General features: G+C 37.4%; 1 protein-coding gene across 1 annotated transcript in view; it reads left to right on the plus strand.

Moving 5' to 3' along the window:
- ANKRD31 (ankyrin repeat domain 31) overlaps positions 1-18128 on the plus strand; it is a 57157-nt gene that overhangs the window by 7273 nt on the left and 31756 nt on the right. The window contains 8 exon segments of the mRNA XM_010005559.1: positions 5-137; positions 455-576; positions 3137-3316; positions 5089-5231; positions 8379-8523; positions 12063-12124; positions 14409-14943; positions 15476-15715. Coding sequence (XP_010003861.1) covers positions 5-137; positions 455-576; positions 3137-3316; positions 5089-5231; positions 8379-8523; positions 12063-12124; positions 14409-14943; positions 15476-15715 — 1560 coding nt within the window.

Here is an 18128-nt window from a genome sequence, read left to right on the forward strand (position 1 = left end):
AAAGTAATGCAATTAAAAGACACCTCTTCAAGAAAGTACAGCGATCACTTTTCCAGTCATCAGCAAATACTGGAAGAGACTCAGCAGGGGATGTCACACAGTGGCGTTACAACAAGAAGAAAAGCTAAGGATTTTGAGTATGACAAAATAATGCATAATATTCTCATTTGTTTATTTATTTAATGAAAAAAATACAATGCATATAGAGTATTCATTCCTCAGCTCAGTAACTTTTAAGGATGAAAAAGTAAAGGTTTTACCTTTTGTTTAAACATCTAGAAGTTCGTTTATTTCCTGATTTACCCTTTATTCAGTAATGCCTAAGTTAACCTATATAATTGCATGCTTTTACAGACTTGCTGTTAAATATGTCTACATTCTTAGCTCTACTATAAACATCAGTTTATATACAGAAGATAGTATTTTTGTTGATTCTAAGCAAATCTCTTGTCAGTAAAATTCAGGAATCTACTAAAGACAAGCAGGATCTAAAAACCAGCATATGCCAAGAAACAGCTCTGAATGAGGACAAAAAACCTGACAAGAGAAGAAGCGAGAGAATCAAAACCAAACTGAGTAAGATAGTCTTTGCTGTTTATCATACAGCATTTTTTAAAATTTGAACAACTGTAATGAATCAAATATAATTCATAACTTTTCCAATATATTGTGGCATGCATTTCTTTTAAAAAGTCGATAACATTTGTTATAATAAATTAAATAACTGATTATTTTCCTCACATATTAGCAACGAGAATTTTTTCAGGATGCAGTTGTTATCACAGAGTTACATATGAAGAAATCCAGGTGTATTCTGAAAAGCAGAAGAAAGTTCACATGCAGAATTAAAATGTAGATCTTGATAGACATTTGTATCTCCTTCTCTAATCTAGTATTCTGTGTGCAGCTTTATTCTGAGGGCAGTGCCATTCCCAGGAATTGACCTATACAAAACCGTTTATTTGTTCTGAATTCCTGCTGCTGTTGTCTGTTTTTAAATACATGATTATAGGGCCTTCACTACCTCAGGCACAGAGCACTCTTTGAAGTTTTTTTCCTTGCAGTGTGCTTTGTCAGAGAGAAAGGTTGCTATTTTTCATCCTTTGAAGTTGCATGCAGAGAAATTCTTTGCCTTGTGGTGGAAGTGTGTAGGAGAATACAGAATTTCCTCACTTAAGTGCTCACTCCATCACCTTTAAGATTGGAGTCTTAAAAGGCTTTTTTTGTGGTTAAGCGTTCTCTGTCTGGATTTACCTGTGCAGCTACAGTAGTTTGAAAAGCTTACAGATTTTGAAAGGATTCAAACTGTAACAGCTACATTATAGATTGTACAAAACATTAATTAACTCTGCTTCCAATTAACAACTCTTGTGTTTTGCAGGGTCTTAATTACTCGCAGTAGAAGCACTGTTTTCATGAGATACCAAGTTGCATGGCTAACTGCTCATCTATTTAAAATTGACTTACTAGTTTTCATTCAGAAAACAAGCTGTTGCTTTTTCAGAATGATTTCTGAAAGAACAGGAGTTGCACTGCCTGTAGGGATAGCTTAATGTGAATCCAACCTAGCAAGTTTACCTTCCTTTTGCATCACACCTAGCAATTAAGAGTTTGCGAGTCATCTTACTTGGGTAATTTACTGAAAAAACAGCCCCACAACATGTTTTGTCTTAGATCAGCAAGCATCACTTGCTCTGCACGAGGTCAGACACAAGGAAGGTGCTAGGGAAGGCAAGGTAGAGTGACAACAGGAAATAGCTCCTCTTGAATTAACAAGTTAAATTGGGTCAAGTGTAACATAAAACTGCTCCTCTTTCTGTCTGTGGTTTAATCCATTCTGAACTGCTTGGCCCGTTTAGACCAGCTTTGACTAGGGACTACAGTATCTTAAATGATTCAGGTCTTGCAAGGCTGGAACAGGTAGAGGAGAGGGACTGTGCATGTGCTGAGCTGAGGGAGAAGCCCTAGGTAAAGCTGTATCTTTTGGATTCTAGAAGTCTATACAGAGTCAAGAATTTAAGAAGGTTGGGAGTTAGTCTGAGCTCACAGTGTATCACAATGCACGAAACAGCGGAGACATCACGCTTTGTGAGTTGCAGCTCCAGAACTGTGTGTTTTGTCTTGTTCCTGAGGCTCAGCTGGAGTTCTCAGGCATGTGAGCCACATCTGCAACAGCTTGTGGAGAGGAGCAGTGTGTATAGCCTGCTGCTGTCTCAAGGTTTTTCATTAGTAGATCAAGTAATGGCCTAGGCCATGCATTGTGCTTTCCTGCAGGTGATCCTCCTGTCCTTTTTTTCCTTCCTTTTTAATTCCCTTCCAGTTTTTCAGAAGAGGAAGTAGCCAGAATCCTCTTTTCCACAGTATGAAGAGATGCTGGAATGGCACCCCTAGTAAAGTACAGAATGGCCTGTATGGGGAATATGTATGGGAAATAATTTCACCCAAGTTGAGAACTGTAATAAGTGCATAATGGGAGATAGCATTTCTTTTGTAAAATAATAAGCTAAAAATTAAAAATAGAATCTTTTACATTAGACCTTGTATTCCCAAGAAAATGTTTGCCCTTCACTCATTGCAGAGGTGGTTGAGTTGGGAAGGGTAATCTGAGGGAGCTAATCTCAATCACTAACCTAGTGTAAATACTCCTGGTTTACCAGGCAGAGAAATTAAAACACAAGTTAGTACAAAAGAACTGCTGATAAGTTTTACTTTGAAAAAAAGAAAAATTATGGAATAACCAACTAGCTATTGAAATTCTCATCTTGTAGTGAATTGTAGCCTAGAGTAACTATTCCCATCCAGTGGGAAACAGTGCTCATTTTGCAAAAATGTCATTAAAAAGGAAAAAGTCTAAACACATTTTTACAAACTCATATTCCTGTGTGTTGAATTTCAGTTGGAGTTTTGTTATGGAATTCACTATGCCACCTTTTATTGAATGGTATAATTAATTAATTGGTAATTATTATTTTTTTCAGATACTAACTTCTACTAGATAGAGTGAGAGTGTTTTCTTCACAAAGCCTTTTTAATGGCTGTAACGCAAAGTGAAGCCAAAATAAGAAAGGAGAGATATTTTTCTGTCTCTCTATATATCTTATTTTCTATTTTCTATATCTTTTACATTATTTTTCAGGAAGAGAAGCCTTTTGTAGGAATTCTATTAGTCCTTCTTGCCACATTTCACTTTCAACAATCAATAGGAGGAATGTTTATGGTGAGACCTTACTGCATAGAGCTGCTTTTCATCAAAATGTAGACCTTGTACGGTACATAATAAAAGTAACTGGAAATGTAGATGTTCAGGATTATGCTGGTAAGTTGTAGTTGTATTAAAATAATATTTTTAAAACAAACACCTAGCTATAACTAGTTAAAGTACGTATTAGGAGTTTGTGCAGTGGACAAGACTGTAGGTTTGTGACTAGTCAGTGGATTATTAGATTTTTATCTGTTTAATTTGATAATTGTTCATGAGAAAACATATAGACCAATGTATATATATATATATTATTTTTTTCAGAAAATGCATGCTTATTACAAAACAGTTCTCTAATTAAATAAGCAACATGTTTTTTAACATTTTTTTTGGTCCGTTTAAGTGGCCGACTTGAGATTTAGATTTTTCAGGGACTCCGAGTTTACCTCTTGCTTCTTAAAGGAAGCTTTTTAATTTAGCACTGCTTTGATCTTGTAGCGTTGCGAGTACTAGTTATTGTGCATTTGCAATTCATCTTGAGCACCAATTTAAAAAAAGAAAAAAAAGAATGACAAACAATGGCCAGCTGTGAACATTTTGACTGAAGCAATTCACCTTATCCCTGCTTTGTGTACGATACTCTGTATTGATACTCTTTACTGAGGGAGAAACAAGTACTTTTCGATAAAGAAACCTTTTTAAAATTCTCCTATTAACAGATTTCAAGCTTCTGCTCCAGAATATGAAATTACTAGAGCTTCTTAATGACATGGGCTCTATAAAATGCAAGTAAAATGTTTTGCAGATTATACTGTTAAAAAAAGCACTGCCAATATTAGGCAATGTAGTCAAAACTTAGCATTCAGGAACAAAGCCTAATGGCACAAAATTTTTTATCAAACTGTTGCGACATCCTGGACCCGTAATAAACCCAGTTCTATACAAATAAACAATATTCTGAGTTGGGTGGTGTATAAAAGAGCCTCAAGAGTTTATCTTTCCCATGAAGTGAAGATAATTTTACTTAATGGGAGCAGAACAGTTTTAATAATCCTAATTCACATATTCATTCCCATATTTAGTATGTGAATTAGGCCCAGACACGCTTCTGGTAATGGGAGGTGGTTGACAAGTAGGGCTGTCCGTCAAAATACTCTTCTGGTTTGAGAGCAGGGAAATCGGAAGATGCTCTCTCTTTTTCCATTACTTTTCTCACCCTACAAAAAAATGTCACATAGTGACTGTTTAAGGAGGTCAGGCAAGGATATGCTAAACCAAGTGGAAAGAGTTAACTTTCCATCTTTTATTTTTCCTCAGTGGCTCCTTAATGGAATAGATTTGTGAGTCATGAAGCTCCTATCTTGGTTTATAACATGTAGCTGGGAAGGGATATGGAATTTCAATAAGGATTTTTCATTGCTTTCTGTGGAAACTGTGAACCATTCCTGGATAGTTGTGACAACAGTTTAAAAAAAGCATTTTTGTTTGTCCATAAAGACTCCAGGTTGTTAATTTCTCCCTTCTTTCGTATTTTAAGAGTGCCATGGAAAATTATCATGTTCTTAAAATATTGTATACATTTTACCTGGGGGAAAAAGCACTGAAATGTAGGTAGAATAATTTTTGTTCTCTTCCTTCTTAGCAGAACTATAACGTCTAAAGCTAAATTTTTTATAGTAGCATCTGGTTCTTCAGTAAGTGTAAATGTTGTCAAAAGGATGAGGTCTTTTGTGACTTTTTCATAAAAACTTCTTAATTCAACTTTTTGTACCGTGCATCGATTTTTACTTTTTCAGTGTTCTATCTCAAATATTTATCAAATAAACAACCTAAAACTGACATAAATTTTTATAAATGAATGTGAAATACATGTTTTTTCTTTTTCGCAGGCTGGACTGCACTGCATATAGCAAGTCTGGAAGGCTGTTATCCCATAGCAAATGACCTTTTGAAAGCAGGAGCTGATGTTAATGCTAGGGGAATTGAACAAATAACACCATTACAATATTCAGTTCAAGAAGGCCATTATGAGGTATATTCCAAATAAATATAAATTATGTTTTAGGAATATAAATTATTGTTGTCGGGTCTAGAAGGTCATATAACCTTTGTACATGGAGCTGGTCCTTTCATATTATGGATAAATTCAGGAGCTTGCAAGTCTTTTCTGCCCGATTTCTGTCCAAACCGTGCCATGCTTTACAAGATTTGTCCAAAAGCAGAAATTAGTTGTTCTTCTAACTGTTTGGGACAATGGTTGAAGTACCGAGGAATAGATTGCTGCTGTTTATTACTGGTTTCACTTATTTTATAATCACCTTGCAGAATAATTTAAGACCTAAGCAGTTTTCTGGAGTTTGAATTACTTTTTTTCATGATGTAATGCATGTATGGTGTGGAGCCATAACCATGCATAGACAATTGTCTGTATTGACACATAGCAGGGATAGTTACGTAGACATAGCTTTATTTTTTGTATGGTCTTTAACAGGAAGTCAACTGAATAGTAAATACTAATTAAGTATAAATTTTGTTGCCAAATGCTGTGGTTTCATAAGCTCATGTCTGAATTGTGGATCATCTTTCAATCTGGCAGTGGTTCCTTCTGTCTGTGCATTTTCATGGGGTAGCTGGGGTTTATGTAGTTCTGCACACCTCTTTTACCTGCTTGCTGTTTATTTCTCTAGAAGTGCATGTAAGCTCCCTTGTATTTATTGTTTTCCAAGATTTTTAGTTTTCTTTTTCTGTAGGGTTTAATAAATCTTGCCCCTCAACATTTGCTGCCTTTCTGTTTCACAACTGAGATAGACTTAATTTGTTTCTCCCCAAGTCTCCTTGGAGCAAGAAGGAAGGGTGAACTTTTGGTTAATAATTTTATCTGGGACTTGAGAGCCCCAAGCTTTGTTTTCAGTTTGTTTCTTACAGACTCTTGTGGGTTCATGAAATATTTCTGAGTTCGCTGAAAGTACCTAAGACACCGCAGTCTATGGTTGTGCATGAAAGACTCTGCATCTCTGCAAGTAATACTTAGGAGTCAACAATTTGAATGATATTGGAAGATCATAAATCTCAGCTAGGTCGCTTAGGGCATAGCAACATCATCCAGGGCAGCTGGCTTAGAGTTATGTGAGCTGGTATATCCAGAGGGAGCAGTACTACACAGTGGCACTGTGTAGTCATATCACTGCAGGGTCTGTCAGACTTAATTTTTGTTGCTTCTAACTAGCAACAGAATAGTGATAGTGATACAGTAATAAGACTTCTGGAATTTGCAGCTGTTTCTATCAGAGCTACAGAGCTTCTCTGTGTTAAGTTATTATCGTAAGTTGGAAATACAGTTTTGATTGCTTTATGCCTTTCTGCACCTGCAATATGGCAAAATTAATTCCTATTTCATAAAAATGTTAAGTATGTGAAAGACTTTCTAATACTGGAGTTAAGGGGGAGAGCATACAATTGTGATGTGAAGCTAAAGATCTCATTAAGGAAGAAGACTTCTCAACATTATTGGTTGAAAAAAATCTATGGATTTGGGACAACTTGTGAAGCTGAAGAGGGTTTTTGTGGTGGATTGGACTCTTATTTGCTCTGTTTTTAGAAGAATGTATAAATTGAGAAAACTTCACCAGCAATTTTCTTGGTAGCAATCTGTTTAGAAAGAATGAGGGACTTACAACAAATGTGTGAAGGATGTGAGTCAAGCTCAGTCTGAAATCAGAGCAGATGCTGAAGAGAGAAAGGCAGGGGTACAAGTAAAACCACACTAGTGCTGGAATAGGTTGCTGGGTTACCCACAGAATGGAAATAATCAGATTGTAAATTTCCTGTGTCTTAAAGTGTTCTGCAAAGGCAGATAGAAAATTTTGCTAATGTGATAATTTCTTGGACAGTGACAGAATCAGGCTTTGTAATTGTACAGAAATCATAATGTTAGTAAAACCGTCTGAGTGGCGTTTATTTGACCAGGTGAATGTTGTACATCTAAAGTAGCAGTGAGAACTTCCCTTAGCAGTCAAGATAGTCACAACAGACACACGCAAAGCTCAATTTATTTTTTCATAAAGTAGATATCTGAAATAGGTAAGTTGACTTATGCCCTAAAACCACCAGTTATTTTCCACCAATTAAAAGCTATAGGGGGACAAATCTTACTGTATGTTTTGGGACAACTTTGCTTAATGGCATCAGGTTAATAACTGAAACAAATTCATAAAAACAAAAATAATAAGACTATAGGATAATGATGCATATAGGGGAATGCTTGAAATATTGTCACATGCTTGAAGTGCTTTCACTGGGCCAGCAACTAAACAAATGACAGGTGCTTTTACTGACTCCTCTCCCTTCTCATAAAGGGAAAGGAAGGACAATAAGGGAGACTTAAATTTTGGAAAGTAGACTAAACAGCTTTAATGAAGTGAGCATTATGGAAAAGAAAATAATTAAATATAAAAAAATATATACAAAGCCAATATGCTGGTCCCCTCCCACTAACAGTCACATCACCACTGAGGCTGTAGGGTATGCTTCAGAAAAAGTCCTAGACTGGACTCCTGAACTCAGCAGACGGGAACTGGATGCTAAAACACATGGATTGAGAAATGCACAGAATGGCATAAAAGACAGAAGGACAGGTGGAGTCCTCTCAGGATACTGCCCATGGACAAAAACAGCTTGACTTTTGTGATCCCTCAGCTTTGTATGATGCCTATGGGATGGAATACTTCATTTGGTCAATTTGGGTCATCTGTCTGGTCCTTTTCTCTCCATAGGAGGGTCACAGGTTTGACCCCTTGTCCTCACTTTTGTTTTTGGTGCATAAGAAATGTAGCAGAACCAAGCAGTGACCTTGGTTCTGCATACCATTCTCTAGCAATAACTACAAATGCTGAGCTTTATCAGTTTTAGAAGAAGACACTGAAAAAAACATGCTGTTAATATCAGAAAATAAAGCTACTTAGAATACACTTCACTGAAACGTAAAATTGCTAAAAAGAAAATTGGCTCTGTCCTGGATCAAACCAGGACAGATAACCCCTCGCTATTCTAAATAATTTGTCACAGGCCTTAGATTTGGTTTTAGTTGCTCATGTTGTGTAGTACAAGAGAGAGAAACATGTAAAAGTAGAGAGTGTGGAAAATATTGTCAGCAAATAATCTGAAAAACTTCTTTTTCTAGATGGCAGAGTTATTGCTTTGGTATGGAGCTGATCCCTTATTAAAAAATGAGATGGGAACGTGTGCATTAGAAGAAGCTACAGACCCGTCTATGAGGAAACTGCTTGAAAGTTATGTAGCAAAATCCGGAAGTAAATCAGTATCAGGTATGAGAGAATTATTCTGACATGTCATCACCTCCAAATGGAGAAATTCAGAACATCTGTTGCACTGTATTTCTTCAGTTACTGCTAATAATTCCATGGGTTTCACTGTCTGATGCCTGAGCACCACTGAGCCTGCCTTATCCAGCACAGTTGCTGTACATTGGCAAAGTATAAAAGAGAATGATGTCCAGTTTTTCTTGGGCTGGAGCTATCTTTACATTTTAAATGAAGATGTGAAGCACAGTAATTGTTGCCTATTTATATGTAAGATGGGACATGGCTGAACTTTCTGATGGTTTAGATATGGCTTAGAGCTACAGCTAAAATTTGGTTCTGAACAGGCATAGAGGATGAATTTGGAAGTATCCATAAGACAGAAAAATGGAGGATCTAGGATTGTATCTAGATCTTAAGGGTTGCTAAGGCTTAACTGCTTATCCTTAACTGCTAGTATTAGGGCTGGGACTAGTGTAATACTACTCTAGGTAGTAGCAAGTGAATTTCAAGGGGTGAACATTTTGGCTAAGCTGAGAGTTGGGTTTTGTACAGTGTTAGGATCTAAGTTCCTGACTTTGAAGAAGAAGGCTCAGAACAGGCTGCTTGGTCAGGGCCAGGTACAAAGAAGTTCCACAAGATAAGCCTTGAGTTAGCATTAAGAATATAGGACACCAGTGGGCCAGTGTGGGCTGTGGCATGTGTAAGTCTGGAAGGAGTCCATGTGGGTGGCAATGAAGCCATTACATAGTCCAGGGGCAGTCAAAAGAAACTTCAGGGCCTTGGAAAAGTTGGTAAGGGAATCTGGCGGACAGGTAATTTTTTTCTTCTGTCCTTCTAGTTGCAGGCAGTGACACTGGAAGAAGCAAATGGATCCAGTCTATTAATACATAGCTCTGTGGCTGATGTCACTGCCACAGCTTTGTTTTGTTTGGTAATGAGATGGTCTACATGGCACCAGGCCAGCTGGTGTCAGTTACCTTTCTTAAAGGGGGAAGAGGGTCTTTGCTCATGAGCTGGCAAGGCTCATTGACAGAGCTTTAAACTAGACTTGAAGGGGAAGGAGATAATATCAAGGCTTGCTGATGACAACCTGTGGGATGACACATCAAGGTTAGAGGGACAGGGCCCTCAGCTTGTTGCTCAGAAGTGTGCTAGCTACACTGGAGCACACTTGAAATCTTACAGGGCTGAGCCAGGGGCTTTTGAAGTAGTAACAGTCAACAGGGAAACACTAGTGAAACACCTCAAACAAATTAAGAGGTCACCTCTGAAAAGGTGACATGGCTGACATCCCATCTGAAGTGTCAACACCACTGCATACAGCATGGGCAACTAACAGGAGGAGTGGTGGAGAAGAATTGGTTGACTAGTTGCATCCAGAGGGTGGTCATCAACAGCTCCATGTCCCCATGGAGGTTGTTGACAAGTAGTGTCTCTCTGGGGTCCATACTGGGACTAGTCCTGTTTAATATTCTCATCAATGTCATAGTGGGATTGAGTGCAACCCCAGCAAATTTGCAAATGACAACAAGCTGATGTGTCTGAGGGATGGGAATGCCATCCAGAGGGACTGGGGCAGGCTGGAGAAGTTATCCCATCTGAACCTTGTGAGGTTCAACAAGGCCAAGTTCAAGGTCCTGCTTCTGGGTTGGGGCAACAGCCAATGTCAGTAGAGGCTGGGTGCTGAAGGGATTGAAAGCAGCCCTGCTGAGAATGACTTGGGACTACTGGTGGATGAAAAGGCAGATACGAGCAGGCAGTGTGCACTTCCAGCCCAGAAAGCAACCACATCCTGGTCTGAATCAAAAGAAGTGTGGCCAGTAGGTTGAGGGATTGATTCTGCCCTCTACTCTGCTCATGTGAGACCCCATCTGGAGCACTGTGTCCAGTTCTGGAGTCCTCAGTACAGGAAACACATGGACCTGTTGGAGCAAGTCCAGAGGAGGGCCACAAAGATGATCAGAGGGCTGGAGCAGCTCTCCTATGAAGAGAGGGTGAGAGTGTAGGGATTGTTCAGCATGGAGAAGAGAAGACTCTGAGGAGATAGGGGGCTTAAGAGAAAGACAGGTATGAACTTTTTGGTCGGTCCTGTAGCAGTAGGACAAGAGGTAATGGTTTCAAAGTAAAAGTAGATTCAGACTGGATGTAAGACAGAAATCTTGATACGGGTAGTGAATGATAAGGGTGAAGAAACACTGAAACAGATTTCCAAGATGCCCAATCCCTGGAAATATTTAAGGTCAGGTTGGATGGGGCTCTGAGCAGTGGATGATGTCACTGCTCAGAGCAGGGAGGTTGGATTAGATGACCTTTCAAGGTCCCTTCCAACCCAACCATACTGTTATTCTATGATTCTTTTAAGTTTAGAGTCAGGGCAGTAGGAGTAGGCCAGATATACTGACTTCAGAAGTGACAGAAACCAAGGTTAATGTTACTGTAAGAGATTAGCCTGATAAGGGCTGCTTTATTCAAGAGGTGCCATAATTAGAGACTAGCGCTGTAGCAACAAAGGTAATCTGAATATTCGGAGCCTTACAAAGGTCAGTTGGCTAAATGCATGTTCAAAATTTTCATTTGGACTAAGATTTGGCTTAATCAGTGCTCAATAGTTGGGCCATTTGGCTTATTTTAGCGCTAAGAGCGTGAGGATCTAGTGAACTAACAGTGATCCTATGGCTAGTGTTAACATCTGGCATGTTGAATTCCCTGAAGTGGTGGAGAAAGTTGCCATGCTGTGAAATACTTGTTAAATTTAAGACTGGTTCCAGCGTGGATTGTTGGGTGATTCTTTGGGCTGGGGTTGGGATTCATGTTGCAGTACAAAATAACAAAGGGTGATGAGCTAGATTTTTTTTCCATATGAGGTGACTAGCCTAGGTTTAAGAAAATACAGGCCAGATACAAATGTGTAGAGTTGCATGGATTAAGTGTATAAATATGTAGGGTAAGGTCTTCATAGCTGCAATATTTGTTTTATGCTTGTTTGTCAGCACAGATGTTCTCTGGAAAGGTAAAGCAGACCACCAGCAGGGCAATGAATTGGTGCTGGGGAATATTCCTGCCTATTTTTACACCAGTTACATGTCCTTAGCTTCTCCATTCCTTTCCCTGACCTAATATGCCCTATAGGGAAGGATGTGAGCTAGACTGTATCAGTCCACTATCACTGGCTTTAGAAAAGTCTCTTGAGGATGAAGAAGGCCTGTTAGAAGGGAAGTATAAGTTTCAAAAATTGCTCAGGTCACTAATCTTCAAAAAAGTCTGGAAGCATAATGTCATACTTTACTCTCACCTGTCCTGGTTTGTACAAGATGTCACCTACAACAAAGACCAAGCTCCAAGATGCTAATATATATTTTATATATTGTTATGGTTTAGATTCTTATAAAATGCCTTATGGCTTGAGAATTTTTCTGGATAGCTAAATGTGGTAAGTACTGTCACACACAAGACTGTGGACCCAAGATGCCATATATACAAAGCAAAGAATTTGCAGTCTCTTTTCAACCCTGGTTTCTTTCTGTCTTTCATTTTCATTTCAGATGGAGACAATTCAAAGAATATGTTAAATACTCAAAGTGTAGAGGATACAAATCTGCACCAGGTACATCTTTACAAAGAATCCTGATGTTAATTTGAGGCTAAACTGTTAAGGGTTTGCTAGCAGTCCTCAATAAGCTATAACAGACAACTGTTTCTTAAATGTGTTTCAAACCCCACACATTATGTGCTAGATGCTTCGTGCTCACCAGGGACTGAAATAGAGTGATACTCAATGTTATGCCAATTCTTGGGCAAGCAGTTGCTGGTCCTTATTTGTCCTAGGGATAAGCTGCAGCTTCATGAGGATGCAGGATGGAGACAGTCAGCTCTCTCATGGACAGTGGTTCTTGCTGAGTTTTTGCAAGTGCAGAGATAGTACCTGAGTGCCTCTTTGTACTTCTGGAAACCTGCCTGAAACTGCAAGATGTTGCCTCGCTTGTAGCAACAGGATAGCTGCCTCTTGCCTCTGTGTAGTAGGTTGTGTTGAGTTTTGATAGGAAAGGATTAGGGAACCACTGTCTTACACAAGGGTTACACAGTTATGCCATGTGACCTCAGTAAGGTGCAGGAGCTGATGCATCACATGAAGACAAGACACCATGGTTAGGCACTTGGGTCGTAGTTTGCAGATAGCACAACACCTTTTGGCATTGAAAGCTGAACTCTCCCTGCTGTTGTTTTCTCCCCATTGAACAATTATAACTGGTATTAGCTGAAATACAGAGCTGAAATTATGTGCACACATTTCTTCTTTCTTCCTGAAGTTTTATGTGGTTATGATAACTGTCGTTGTTACTCACAGTAGTTCAGTCTGCAGTGTTCTTAGAAGTGTTACGCTGTAACAGCATCTCTGGTGTATAGTCTTAGATTATACTTTAAAATGTTAGTTGACTGGTGGAGGACATTCTCCAAGTAGAAGGTGTAAACATTTACTTAGGAAAACCTGTTAGTGTGGCTGTTTCACTGATAATTTCAATGGTCATGTGAGTTGTTACAATGTTTGTCTTCCGGGTCTATCTCCAGATATGAAGTAATCAAGAGGATAATTCTAGTAAGCTGTTGGCTTTTGGAGCAGTTTTGTTGTCACTTTGCTATGAGTCAATTCTGTGTGTTTTTGCTGTGTTATTTTCCCTTTATTTATGATTTCCTAAAATCATTGCAAGCAGGTTTGCTAGAAATGTGAAATTGTAGCATTTGTATGTGATCACAGGAACAATGTAGTTTTAATTCTTTAAAGGCAGAGCATTAATTCAAACCAGTTCCATTTCATAGATAAATAAAAGTGGAAAGCATTTCAGTAGTATTTCACCCATCGATTTTTACACTTTTCTACCTGTAATTCTTAGTTCTTTAATTTCTTTGTCCTGTCTTAACAAAGCTGCACAAGCAGAGGAAATCTGTTGACTTTTATAATAGCACAATTTTCTTTTAGTATCTGATGAAGAAATATATCAGAAAATAAGATTAAGTATAAAGCTTATTTTATAGATAGAATCTAATGCAGATGGCACAGCTCAACATGATAATACTAAAGCATCAAATGAAGTTTTGATAAAAATTAGCAAAGCAGAAAAACTAATTTGGTGAAATTAAATTCTTCAGTATCCTGAATGCAGAAAACTGAATGAAAAAAATACAGGTTCAAAAAAGACACATAGCTTCTTATAGCAGAAGCTACAGCTGAGAGTAAAGCTATTAAGAAGTAGTGTCTCATGTTAGATAGAACTCATGTTTAGGTACTCTTAAAAACCAAGAACAGTTAAATCACAGCAAACATGTTTCCTTGATGCTGTGACTAATGAAACAGGCCACTCTGCTGCTGCTTCTGATAATAATTATTGCATCCCAGTAAATGTTGTAGGAACACTGAGCTAAGTCAGGACAGATAACAGGAACATGAGTTCAACAGTGATAGCAGTGAAAATCCATTTACAGAAGAAAAGGGCAGTACTAGAGGAATATCAGCAACTTCAGTTATAATAGGGGAGGAGATCACCATTTTTTGTTGCCCCATCAGTGGTTTCTGGAGAAAAAGTGTCAGCACAGGATTCTCAGACTACTGATTTAGAAGAACTTGATTCTCAGTCAATGCTTACTTGCTTTGACCTCTTCTCACAATGTGTGTGTTTTAAAGTTGCAATAGGAAGGCTTATGACAATGATCATCATAGTCTCAAGCAGAGTAATACTAGTAGTTTGACTGACAGGTATCTAAATGTTGATATGAGAATACCTTCAGAACTACTTAATTCTTTGCAAAATGCCACGAATCTAACTAATGTTTATGGAAACAAAATTGATGGAGAGGCTAGAAGTTTAAAACTCATTTTGCTTTTGTTTGAACAGATTTCTTTGCAGACAGATGAGACAGAACCAGTGTGTTCAAATCTTACTGCTGCAGACAGCATGAACATACTGCAACAGATTATTGTAGATGAGGTGCAAAACATTTATACTAACGAACCTGAAGATGGAACAAGCTGCACTGAACACACACTCCAAGCAAATCCAGAAATGGTGTTAGCAAATGAGCATTCAGCAGCTGCTAATGGAGAAAATGTGTATGGGAGTCCTTATGATTTTGCCAGTGGTGTACTAAGCACCGTTAAACAGAAGTCTCCACAGGCAGAGAAAGGAGGAAGGTCCCTGCTTAATGTAGAAACAAGTGTTCAAGGATGTCACATTGAAACTGAAAATGCTAATAGTTTAGAGACTGAGTCTATAGCTTTACAACTCCAGGAGAATGACACACGAAAGAGAGAGGATCATCAGGAGACCAGCCCAGCAGCAGATCTGCATTTTGCTGGTAAAGCAGCCAGCAAGTCTCCTAGTTCATTTCAGATTGTGGAAAGTATTCAGGAAGAAACCACCCAGAAAACAGGTGGCATGTTTTGTTTGAATTTATTTTTTTTTTTAAATAATCCTGTGTATTTTATTAAAAAAAAATGCAACTGTGGATCTCCACAGAATGTATTTTGCCACAAGTAAATATAAGACACATGGAATGTGTTTTGGTACAGTTTAGTATGCCAAATTAGCTATTTAGTAATTTTTGCTTTGCATTTTTGGGGGCTGTTTTATATCCAAATCCCTACAGTATTTACCAAAACGTGATCATTACAATAATTAGAATGAAATTCTTAGGTACCTTTTTTTAAGGTAAAAATTCAGAAAGGTCATATTTTCATAAAAGAACCTTTGAATTATTTTGGATGCAATCTCAGTATGTTAATATGCAGTGAATAGTGAATAAAAGATTTATGTTAAAGTCTTTTCAAAAGTTGAGTTACTGCAAGCATTTATTGCCCTAGACTACGTGATAACTTTGAAATTCATTGTAATATCAGTTATAATTTCTGAAATTACTGAGTATTATGCCATAGATACTCAAAAATCTTTTGTTAATACAACAGATGAAGGAGTGTTTGCTGGAGTAAGTGCAATAGAAGGCACTGAAAAAAATGAAGAAGGAAATACACACATCCACCTGCTTTCACAGTTTAGTGAAACAGAAGAAGTTCAAACGAAAAGAGCAAGATTAGATCCCCAGGAAGCAAGCCAAAAGGCAGCCTCATACTCAAGTAGCAACAAAGCCAAGCTTTCTTCAAATCCATCACAATTCAGTCAAGCATCAGAACAGGAAACATCAAAAGGTGAATAGCTATAAGTATTTTATAAAAACGGTGGAGTTTTTTTCCAGACATATGTGAAGAGGGTTTTTTGTAATAGATACATAGATAGATATAGCATGTTGAGCAAATATTGAACTATTTCTAGAACTTCTGTACTCCATTTTGCAGAATGCACGTGCTTACTCTTTTACTCGTTCATGTTACGTTCACCAGTCTTTCAGCATTGTAATTTAGGGGGTAGAGATCATAACTGAGAGCTTAAAGTCATGCTTAATTGATCCGTAGTTAACTATCAGTTACATAAATGATAGTTAAAAATAACATCAAATTGGCCTTCAGTTAACTATTTTACATGTCACAAATCAAAGAAAAAAAATCTGGTTCTCCTTAAATTTGGCACGTATATGTCCACTTATATTTTGTAGCCTGTATCCTCATCAGGCACAGATCAACAGGCTCTGATCGTGCTGGTACATTTGCTTTTAGCTGTAGTGTCATAACAAACCTGCTTATATGAGGATAAGGATATAGCATCCTTCAACAGTTATATTCTCTTCTGCCTGCACATACAGCTTTCTGCTTAGCAGTTTTGTTCCATGTCTAAAATTTGCATTTATCTTATAGCCCTACCAACACAACAGAGTCCTGATCCAGATGGTAAGTCATCATAACCCCTAAATATTTTTCACTTCCTGCTGTTTTGGTAAAGCTGGCAGTCATCTTACGTACTTTGTTTCTTTCTGGAACCAGAGGACCATAGTGCTTGAGCTAAAATGAAAACCTGTCATTCCGCTGGGATCCTTGCTTTCTTAAAATTTTAAATTTAATATATTTGGACCACTGATTCTATATATATATATTTATATATATATATATAATCATAATAATATGATATATATATATTATCATAATATATATCATTTATATCATACGATATATATACCATATATATAATAATAATATGATATATATTATATATGATATAATATATATATATATATATATTCTAATGTCTATATTTGTATCATTTGGCATTCCTAACTTCTGTTGAAATGCAAAGAACCATGTAATTAGATGGCAGGGGTTTCTGGTGTAGTTTTGCCTTAATACAGAATACAGCATTTGTACTTTCTGATTATATTAGATAATTCTGTCATTTCTCTCTAGTAATTAAGAGTGTGTGAATTATTTTTTCTGGTTTTCATAGATTTAAAAATACTGCCTCCTTAGGATCTTAGCTGTCTGGGACTATCATCTTGAATTCTTTAGTTGATGTTTTTTTTGTTTGTTTGTCATTTACTGTTGCTTTCTAATTCTTTTCCTAAGCCAGGTTAGTTTTTGAAACAGTAAAGCTTTTCATCTTGAGTGTGGGATATGTTTTGAAATACTTGTTAGTATTTTATGCTGACATTTTTTCTTCAAACTGTTTTTGTATATAATTGTTTCCAGCTCTTTGGAACTTTCCCTTTCAAATAACTACTGTGTCAGTGTAAATGTATGCTTCGTATATACATAGGAAGAGGTAGGTTTTGTATGTAAAGGCTTATGTAAGTATGTGTGAATGCATGTGTGTTTGTGTGTGGATATAACATTTGATTTTTTTTTTCCAAGTGTGTGTAGCAAAAAATGCTAATTTTTTCCATGGCATGCAGTTGCATGTTGCTGGGGTCTATTCGTCAAACTTTGGTTGCCTTTGAGTGGGATGTAAATGAATGCTAGCATTACGTAGGTCATATATATTTTGAAACTTAATGGTATTTGTGCTCCTACACCCACTAAATGGTTATAAAACCTGTGTGCATAACAGCAATATACCTAAAATAATGTGTATAACAAATTTACATGCCCACCTGTACGCACACGCATAATCTGGATGAGTACATCTATCGACATACTGCAACCTCGATACATACTGTCAACATAGTTGTTCATTTACCTGTTTTTTGTTGTTTGCTAGGTACCCTTTTTCTCTTTGGACACTTTGTCTAGATGCTTACTGGTTTTGTAAGTTGAAGTAAGGAGCCATCAGCCAATCTTTGATATGTCCTGTAACACATGACAAAAAATATTCAGGAATCTACGTGAAGTTTCCACTGATCCTTTTCTCTCTGATAGTCACAGCCTTCTTGTCCTCTTCTGCCTTCAGCTGTACTGTTTCATCTTCCCATCTCAGGTTCTGGGTAGTTTTCAACCCATCTTAAGTTCCTCTTGAGTTTCTGAACTGGAAGCTTGGGTTTTCTTTTGGAAATGAAGAGAGAAGGAAAGGAATAGGTACTTCTTGTTACTTACCAATCTCCAGTATTTGGCAGAGTTGATACTTAGCTTTCCCGTCTCCATATTGGTTCTTCCTGTTGTAGGAATCCCTTTTTACTTCATTGTGGAAAAAGATTCCTTTGCATATCTGATACATATCATCGTCCACTGCTAAGTATTG

Source organism: Chaetura pelagica, unplaced genomic scaffold, assembly GCF_000747805.2.
Source record: "Chaetura pelagica isolate M959 unplaced genomic scaffold, ChaPel_1.0 scaffold169, whole genome shotgun sequence".
NCBI classification, from domain to species: Eukaryota; Metazoa; Chordata; class Aves; order Apodiformes; family Apodidae; genus Chaetura; species Chaetura pelagica.